The 10,473-nt window shown below is 34.7% G+C and overlaps 1 protein-coding gene across 2 annotated transcripts in view; it reads left to right on the plus strand.

Annotated features, from left to right (window-relative positions):
- LOC106459918 (dual 3',5'-cyclic-AMP and -GMP phosphodiesterase 11-like) overlaps positions 1 to 6,198 on the plus strand; it is a 126,443-nt gene extending 120,245 nt beyond the window's left edge. For both annotated transcript variants that reach the window (XM_022386494.1, XM_013919585.2), the window contains exon 20: positions 4,849 to 6,198. In XM_022386494.1, the coding sequence (XP_022242202.1) occupies positions 4,849 to 4,962 (114 nt within the window). In that variant the 3' untranslated portion in view covers positions 4,963 to 6,198. The remainder of the gene's footprint in view (positions 1 to 4,848) is intronic.
- The last annotated feature ends 4,275 nt before the right edge of the window (positions 6,199 to 10,473 follow it).

Genomic DNA, 10,473 nt, shown 5'->3' on the forward strand with positions numbered 1-10,473 from the left:
CACTGCTTACACTGCTAAATTAGGGACGGCTAGCGCAGATAGCCCTCGTGTAGCTTTGCGCGAAATTCCAAAAACAAACAAACATTTTATGTTTAGAAGGATATGGCTGATATATACCTTCCATGTTTAGTAGATGTTTAATTAGAAAGGTGTTGTTTTGATAAATATTTTCCACATTTTTTCTTGATAGTTTTTTTTTTTTTTACCAGGAACTTGATTCTCACAAGGCAGTATATGATGAACTGAATAAATACCAGTTCTTGTAAACATAAGATTGTTCTCATTGTTTACAAACGAAGAAATGATAATAGCGGTTACAACTGACAAAGGATTAGTCTTAATTTTCATATATAAATTTATATTATCAATATGGCACTGGGGAAATTTGAACTGTGACAGAAATACAACACGAGTTTGAGAGTTGAGAGGCCTACGCTAAATTGATTTCCGTTTTCTTTTACTGCATATGTCGGATACGTCACTGTTTGTTTGTTTTAAGCCCAAAGTTGCACAATGGACTGTCTTTGCTGTGGCCTTCGCAGTTATAAAACACGAATTTTAGTGTTGTAAATCCTCAAACTTGCCGCGAAGTCACGGAAAAGGACACTTATCAGAAATCATGAAACTCGACAGAAAGTTCTGGTATACTATCGAAGGTTCTAAGGCTAATGTTAAGCTAGTTACTATCTCACACATTTTGACTAATCTCTTAAAGATTACGCTCTACGAAATTACGAAACTTAAGCAGAAAGATATGACAAAAGATTCTTAGGCTAAAGTGCTGATGACAAGGCATGTGCCACCACTTGTTTCACACCGTTCGCAGAAAATATGAAACATGAAGAGAGAAAAAAAGTGTCACACAATATGTCAAGTTAGTCCTCATTTGTTTTGCCATGTTTCATTGAAAATACAGTCTCAAAAGCGAAGAGGATCTTCCATAGATCGGTCACATATCTAGCAACGAAATCTAATGAAACTACGGCACAATCAACTAGGTCATTTATGGATTTCGTTTCCTAATATTTGAAAGACGTCATGTTAGTTTCGACGCCCGGCATTAACAATAAATCCAAATAAAATTCTCATAATCGTTCGATTGTTCTCAAGTCGCCCTCAACCTTTTTTCAGTCTAATGTGTTTGATGAGCATTTTGAAGCTCGGGCAGGAATACAACACTAAATCCTGATAAAGAGCTCAAAGAAACAATTATCAGGGAGGCGAAAGTTCTGATCGCAAAGTACACCAAACATGCTCGCCCTTTCAGCCGTGGGAGCGTTATAACGTGACGGTCAATCCCACTATTCGTTGATAAAAGAGTAGCCGAAAAGTTGGCGGTGGGCGGTGATGACTAGCTGCCTTCCCTCTATTGATAGCGCAGATAGCTCTCGTGTAGCTTTGCACGATATTCAAAACAAACCAAACCATTTATTTATGATGGCCATCGAGTTTGTTTTTGTTCTTCCTATTTTTCGCTTCTTTTCCAGTACCCTTGCAGGAATAGTATTCGCAAGGGTTCATGGTTTTCTCACCACATGACCATATCACTGTAGTTTCCTTCTTCTCATAGTTAATATTTAACGGTTTATAGCTGCCGATTATCTGTACAATTTCCTCTTTTTAACTGACTTGTTTGGTCTGTGCATGATTGAAGTAATACGAACAAGTCTCTTCTTTCATTTATCACTGCATAATTCATCAGATGGTTATGTATATACGAGATCGTCAAATTCATTATTGTACATAATTCTTTCATTCGGTTTATCTATTTAGCACTGAAAAATTAACATAAAATGAGGTAAGCTGAGATTAATTATTCTATTCTGATGTGTATTTCCATAATTGATGTCATAACACACAATGTAGCACCCATTTAGGCCTATGTCTGTGTGCGTTATGTTTGGTTGTCTAATAATTTTTTAAAGTCACAACATGCGAAATATTTGTTTGTTTGTTTGTAGTTAAGCACAAAGCTACACAAATGGCTAACTATGCTCTGCCCACCACGGGTATCGAAATCAGGTTTCTAGCGTTATAAGTCCGCAGACGTACCGCTGTGCCACTGGCTTTGGAAATGAATCTCTGTTACAGTTATCCAATTCACCTAGTTACCGCAGCCATGTTAACATGATAGCGCACAGCGGGCGACGTAGATATGATTCAAACTTGACTATCCAAAACTTTTGTGCTCTCTAGGAGTATGTAGTTATTTAATAACTCTGTGATTTATACCTGCTGATGCTTTTGTCATTAAGTTATAATAAAGACACCAAAGCATGCTGATAATTTTTGGTAGCAGTCTACAATAAAATGGCTCCCAGTGACTCGGCGGTAAGCTTGAGGGATCATAACGCTAAAGTGTGGGGTTTGATCCCCGTAGCGGACAGAAATATATAGCTAATTTTTTTAGCTTTGCGCTCAAACAAAAATTCTGATAAAATTGGTGGAATAGGAATGAAATAAAGTTTCTCTGTCTTATACTGCTAGAAACCGGGTTTCGATACCCGTGGTGGGCAGAGTACAGATAGCTCTTTGTGTAGCTTTGTGCTTAATAACAAATAACAATAACAATAGTAAAATAAAACAAACACGGTTTAACACATTGGCTCGTACACTTTTGCGTAGGTAAGAAACGAAGGTGGATAATTAACACAACATTAATTAGTTTTTTAATTACTTCTTTACTTATTTAAAACAATAGTAAAATAAAACAAACACGGTTTAACACACTGGCTCGTACACTTTTGCGTAGGTAAGAAACGAAGGTGGATAATTAACACAACATTAATTAGTTTTTAATTACTTCTGTCTTACCAAATGCGCCTTGGGAAATTGCGTACTATTAATAACTTTGGTGTAATTTGAAATGTCAACTATCTCTTGACGATTTTACTTTTCCTAAATTTGGAAAATCTTCGTAGATGTTGATGAATTACAATAATAATAATAAAGGCGCTTCCTTTATGTGCATGCAGCTGAATTAGTGCACAGGAACTTGTGTACAACTTCTTTAATTCAATGACATCCTCTGATTAAAGTGCATTAACTGACAGCCGAAACTGGTTTGTAAATGTTTATACATGTAAATTGGAAAACGTAATTTCTTTAATCCATACAGCGGTTATGTTTTATTGCATAAAAACACCAACAGTTTAGCTGTTTGAGTCAATCATTTATTATATCAAAAACTATTTTTTTTTCTTGTGAACGTAGAGAAACGTTGTTTTATTGTGCTGTTTAAAAAAATTGTTCGTTGTTAAATTGAATACCGTTTAAATATCGCATCTAAAACGGCCGAGCGAGACCTTGTGGTTAGCGTACCAGACTTGGATATGAGTTTCCACTGTTTGCGTCCAGTTACTGCGCACGTTGTGCCCGTATGTGAGCGTTATAAGAGTGTCGGTCAAATCCCACTCTTCAATCTGACAAGTGTGCCTCAAGAGTTGGCGGTGGGTGGTATTGACTAACTGCTTCTAGTCTGGCATTTCAAATTTAGAGACGGCTAGCGCAGATAGCCCTCGAATTTAGCGTGAATTTCAACGTATATATATATAATTTTTTTTTCTAACGAAAATGCTTTGAATGTATTTTATGCTTGAGAGTAGTATAGTGTAAGCAGAACTTTAACAGTTGTAGATTATATTCTAAAATTTGCGAGTCGTTTATTTTAGAATTTACTTTAAAACTAAATTTATAAAAATATTAATAGCAATAAAACTTACAAAGTTAAGAGTAAGAAGCAAGGATAAAATTCAATGATTTTTTTAAACTTTTAAGAATTTTAGTTCCTTTCAGATCCTTAATTATTATGAAAAACTAATGCTTGTTATTTATACGGAGGCTGAGTACGTTATATTCAAGCGATTTTGGAGTCTCATCAAGTCGTTCTACTCCATGTCCACACGTCCAGTCATGATATAATTGATGACTGTGTAGAATGAAAAAAGGCTCAGTCGCAAAACTGTCATGTCCAAATCACACTCCTCCTCCCCGTTGCTTTTTATAATCTATCTAGTGCAGGAAGATGACGACTTCCTATCACCAGTTCTAATAGTCCGATTGCAAAGAGATCTATAGGCTCTGCATCCGTTTACTTGTCCGGTATGTCTTCTTATGAAATACCCTGAATACCCGTTTTATTCTCCAACTGCTTGGGGTTATTGTAGATCTCTTTCTAGATAGGCCTGATAAGCAAGGTGATCTCTGTTCTTTTGTTTTCCAACATCATTAAGTATATGGGATATTCTTGTCATGGAAATCCTAAATCTCCTATATGAAACACATCATTCTGATCTGAGTATATGAATAGTTCGCATCGTAAAGTGCTGTTACATACCTTTCTTGAAAGCGATCAATTTTTGGTGGCATCGCACTACTTTCAAAACACAACAAACAATGGTAAAATGTGGTTCTAATACCTACAATTCCACCACGACTTTCTATCGGCTTTAGTTATAACGTGACTTGCTGATTTATTATACTGAGAATCGCTTTAGTGTAGCGTATTCATTCTTGTGTATATAGCTATTACTAAAACAATTACATTTTGACTAGCTTAATACATTTGGTAACATAAACTTTATCTGACATTATTCAAGGTCAAATTAATATTTGATGTTGATCTAAGTTTCTATTAACAAGAAATAAGTTTTACCTTGTCCGAGTATTAATTTGCTTATAGCTTGTATGATAAATAGAGCTAAAACATAATAATGTTACTTGGAAGCGTCTTGAGTCACTCACTTTGATTTTTGATGTGCTTCTTAATAGAATTTTGAATATTTGAAATTGTGACCATAACGTTATTCCATTTCTTAAATCTATCGCATTTCTCTCTTGTATGTTTAGGCTTTTGCTAAAATTTCGGACAAGCTTGAGCCACTTTTGGAAGGTGTGAAGTCCAACCGAACACAGTGGCTTAAAATAGGAGAAGAAAGAAAAAATTTGCAAGAAGAAAAGTAGACTGGCCCCTGGTGTCGCCTGTTCGAATTAGATCACCATTTAGTGGCTTTAACTTGAACTAGTTTCTTACGTACTGAGTAATGGTTTTATCAGACGATGACTTCGCGAAGATGAAGCTTTTTTTGCGTTGTTATATGAATCAATTAATTTCAACTCGTAGTTAATATTGCTCTTTTCTGAAGATGATTGTACAAAGTATCTTCCTCTTTTGGTTGCATAAATACACAACGCCCAAGTGAGCTGGTGAAATATAAGCTTGCATAATAATAATAATAAAAAAAAAAATTCTGCACCAGAAACAAATCTTTACCGTTGTGGATTTATCAGAGGCAGTTGTTTTCCTTAAGAGACCATCAATTAACCAAATCAACAGTGAATGAATTTCCAGCGAATTTATCCTTTTCTCTTAGTGATTTCCTCAGAGGAAAAAGGTAGCGATTTTTTTTACTTTTCTTTTTTACAAGAACAAATAGGTTGTATTAAGAGTACCACCCATTTTTGGAATTTCGAAGTTGGCATGACTGTGTGCTATATATATATTTTCAAGGAAGATAAACAGTCATTTCGGCAGTCAGAACCACATCATTTACCTGCACATTCTTATTTCAATAACGGGTAAGAAGATTTTCGTCGCATTGATAAACTTTACACATATTACGTTTTCCTATTCCCTTCCTGTTTGTTGGTGCAAGTACGGAATCGTATTTTTCAGCCTGTGTAGGTAATTGAGAGAGGAAAATTCCTGTAAAGATTGGGAACACAGAAATTTTCAATTGAAAGCTTTGAAAGTCGTGAAAATTTCACGGGTTTTTTTAACTTACGAGTGCTAGATCGAAAATTGATAATTAATAGCACGGGTATTTAATCACACCAATTATGAAGTAGCAATCCATCAAGCAGTAATGTTTAGTTGCCTCATTTTATTAATTTTCTTTTCTTGTATCGTATCTAAATGTTATCTGACCTCCAATCTCTGTTGTAGAGTATGAAAAATATTTGGATGATATTTTGTAATGTCCAGTGTATTTGAAATGTGTTTCGTTTAATTATATTTAGATGATATTTTGTAATGTCCAGTGTATTTGAAATGTGTTTCGTTTAATTATATTTAGATGATATTTTGTAATGTCCAGTGTATTTGAAATGTGTTTCGTTTAATTATATTTAGATGATATTTTGTAATGTCCAGTGTATTTGAAATGTGTTTCGTTTAATTAAGGAATAAAATGTTTTGTTGAAAAAAGTTATGACCGGTATGTTTTTTTTACGTTGGAAAAATAAGAATAATATTAGTTCATAAGTTCAAACTGAGTAAGATGAGAGAGCTTGACTTACCACAAAATGATTAAACATTTAGTGTCTTAATCAAATGATAACGTGGGAAAAGCGTAAGGACTTTATGCATACTGTTTTTGTAAAAAAAAATCATTGTTTCTATCACTAAGAGAGCAAGTTTCCTTTAAAAAATATATACACACATTTTACATAAAATTTTGATTACTTCCAGATTGTAACTTTCTTTTGCTAGAAAATCAACTCGGTAATAGAGCATTAAACAAATAATTTTCTTAAGGAAACTTTAAAGGTCTAGTCAGAGAATTTTCGGAGAAAATTTTAACTAACTTTAATTTCAATTTCCTCTTGTATATTGATCAGTTTGGGTACTTGTATATATATAAAAAAAGTCAAAGTTAGTAAAGATTTACCTTAACGAAAAATCCCACTAATTCATCAAAAAATGTCAAGTTTTAATCCTAGAGTTTTTATTAATCATTTTCATCAAATATCATTTATGACATGTAAAAAAAAAGAATAGATAGCTGATGGCCTGAGTGTGGCCCAGTGATTAACGTGGCGGACTGTGGATTAGCAGGTCCACTGTTATCGTCATATTATCCCCAAAAATATTTAAAAAATCGAGCTCAGCGCTTTCAGGCTGAAAGTACGATATAAAAGCGACGGTCAAATCCAACTATTTAGTTAGATAAGCGTTAACGGTGGATATATGTTTTCTGGTTTATGAGACGGCTAGCTTAAATAGCTCTTCGCGAATACCCAAAAACAAATGAGCACATCGTTAGGTGATAAAATTTGCAAAGAGTTATGGTAGAACGTGGTTTAGTTGTTAGCGTCTCCAAGTTGCGAATCCAATGATCCATGGTTTGCGCACTGTTGCCTTAAAAATGCGCTCCTCACTTTGGGGCCATCGGTGAACCATAAGAATGACGGGCAGATCCACCTATCCGGTCAAATAAGAGTAAGCCGTGGGGGCGTTATCATGTGACAATCACAATATAAATACTGGACATAGTGTGTAATACAAAATAAAAAGGATATTTATATCAAATAGGTCGCGGGTTCGAATCCCCGTAACGCCAAACATGCTCGCCCTTTCAGCCGTGGGAGCATTATAATGTGACGGTCAATCCCACTATTCGTTGGTAAAAGAGTAGCCTAAGAGTTGGCGGTGGGTTGGTGATGACTAGCTGGCTTCCCTCTAGTCTTGCACTGATAAATTAGGGACGGCTAGCGCAGATAACCCTCGTGTAGCTTTGCGCGAAATTCAAAAACAAACAATATTTCATCAAATATTAAATAGTTTAAGCCTTGGGTTTTAACGATAATTTTAACTACCTTTAATATTTTCTGTCCTTTGCAAAAAATAAAAATCAACTGCATTATGGTATAACAAAAAACTTCATATGCTTATCAAATTTCCAGTGTGTTAAGAGTAGATATAGGGGCACAAACAACTAGCTTGGGAGCAGAAAAAAAACTTAAACTCTTAAAAGACTATATCTAATATGAGAGCTGCTGGAGCAGAGTTCCCCAATAAGGGTCTGACCCCCAAACCAACTCGATGGAGATGCCTCCATTTTTCTGTGAAATTTTGATCAGTTTAAGAAGTTAGGTTTCTTCTGTCAGAAAATTCAACTCCGTTAAGGTATATCATAAATTTCATTTAATAATAAAAAATCTAAGAGTTAAAAAAAATCCCTGCTCTCAACAGAAATCCGAATGATAGTTTTGTTGAGATCAGGGATTTTGTCTTTGATTAAAATTTTAATTAATCCCATATCACATACAAGTTTCCTCTTTAGACCTCACAAGGTAAATTTATGGAATTTTACTGGCACAAATTTAATGTATTATCAAAAGTAATGTCATTACCAGCAAATTCCAGGATTGAAACTTCAATTCGATTATATGTTTCGCATCTTTAACACCTTTTCTTCTGAAGTTTAAATGGTTACCTTTTGGTACCTGGATCGTGAGCTTTACCCCTCATCAACTTATGTGGTACCTTTTTACTACATTTCTATAATTTTGGCTAAAGTTTTGATATTTTGTTATTAAACACTTTCGTATAAACTTTACACTCTATTATCTGTTGCCAATCTTAGACCATCTCTGTCTCATCGCTAACATATAAGGGTTGGATTTGTAGGTAACCATTTTCTTTTTATATGATTAGCGCGATCAAAGTGCGGGGGAAATGGTTGGCAAAGGTTACGGGCAGCGCCTAGTAGCAACGTGTTTGTTTCTAATTTTCTTGTAACAGAGTCAGATTTGATTCCGGCAGTCAGTTTATTTGTGTCTGGAATTCAGTTCAATTTAGTTTTGACAAGTGTGATGTGGACAGCAGTGAAGGAAAAGCGCCTACAAAACGTGAAATGAATCTCCATACTCACACAGCTATACTGTATATATATATATATATATATACAGTATCTGTACGTAAATATTGCGATAGTCGATATTCACTTCCTATCCGAATCCCATGTCTTCTTAAATACTGTTCACTGTGCATCTTGCTTCTGATTTCTCTTCAGTTTGTTTCTTTATGTCACGTTTTGTATAACTAAAATATGTGATGCTTCTTGTGAATCGTAGTGTTGTTTGTATATTTCTTGTTTCTAGAAATTCCACTTATCCATCTAAAAAATTATCTAATCTGTGATATTCTGGGTGTTAGCCTGCATTGTGTCTACAAAAAACTAAAAACAAAACTGCTTTATACATTCGGTAATATTATAAGGCTTGGCGTTGTCCAATGATTAAGAGTGCCTGACAGTAAAATTGAGGATCTGATTTGCATCCCTTTGCCTCAGTAAACATGCTCAGCACTTTGTGGCAGGTAACTGCATTATAACAGTAACGCTTACACTAGCCCAAGAGTTGGAAGTGGGTGCTGTTGACTAGCTACCTTCCCTTTAGTTTGTCAGTTCAAAATTGGGGATGGCTAGCTCAGGTAGCCTCTGCGTAATCTTTCGCAAATATCCGAAACAAACGGTAATGTTAAAATGAAGGCCTTACTTTTATATTCAGCAACACTTTTGGTCCAAGTCAAAGTTTTCGGATTAGGATAAGCATTAAAAATTGGTCAATATTTTACAGTATTTTATTTACATCTTGTTTTCACATTATACATCATAATCGCATACATTTTCATATAAAGTTATAGTTTGTATCCTGTTAGCTTGAAATATATTACAGACCCAAATAATTGCAATACTACGATTTACCATTGTCTTACCTCTGTAACAATCTAGCCAAATTACCTCAATTCGTTTGAACTGTATTTTTGATTAAATAAGACAATGTATCTCAAAATTGGCCAGAACATTGTAAAAAATGTATTTAATTTAAGTAGATGTGAAAGCCATTAATTACGCGACCATTAAAAAAGCAATTTTTATTGCTATCCGTTTTTATTCTGCAGAATCTTTGTTACAGCAACAACTGTTATGTTGTGAACATCTTTTTCAAGCTGGCGAAGCGTGATTATAATTAAATTACTTGTCATTATGGATTAGTATTAGGCCTAATATATTTTTAACATTGCATTCTAAGGGACTTTCAAAAATGAGAAGAATGTATAATAATAGTATTCCAACCACACACACATTGTTCCTATTTCTATCGCCGACGACGCGTTTCGTTCAACCCAGAGCTCATTAGGCCGGCTTATATAAATAGTGTTCCAACCGCTACCGTGTTTGTTGTGTCGCAGTCGACACAACGATTATGCTTCGCCAACTTGAAAAAGGCGTCCACACCATAGCATTCTTGTTGATAATCGAAATACTAATTTAGTTATTTACCAATAAGTGATTATCAAGTGGTATCTAAGTAAGCAATTAACCACCATTTTCAACAACCCTAGTTAATTCACCTGGAGTAAAATATCCTCCAACTGAAATGCACATTACTTACGTAAGCGAATATGATATGAAAAAGCGTGTATGTTGGAATATTGAAGTTGTATGTCAATATAATATTTTTATGTAATTGTTTGTTTGTTTTCAATTATGCACAAAGCTACACAAGGGCTATCTGTGCTCTGCCCGCCACGGGTATCGAAACCCGGTTTCTAGCGTTGTAAGTCCGCAGACATACCGCTGTGCCACTGGGGGGCTTTTATGTAATATTTATTGTGTTTTTTTCACATATAGAATAGAAATGAGCATGCTAGAAATGTTGTTTTGCATACACAAAGAATGTATTTGT

This window comes from Limulus polyphemus, unplaced genomic scaffold, assembly GCF_000517525.1.
Source record: "Limulus polyphemus unplaced genomic scaffold, Limulus_polyphemus-2.1.2 Scaffold681, whole genome shotgun sequence".
Taxonomy (NCBI): Eukaryota; Metazoa; Arthropoda; class Merostomata; order Xiphosura; family Limulidae; genus Limulus; species Limulus polyphemus.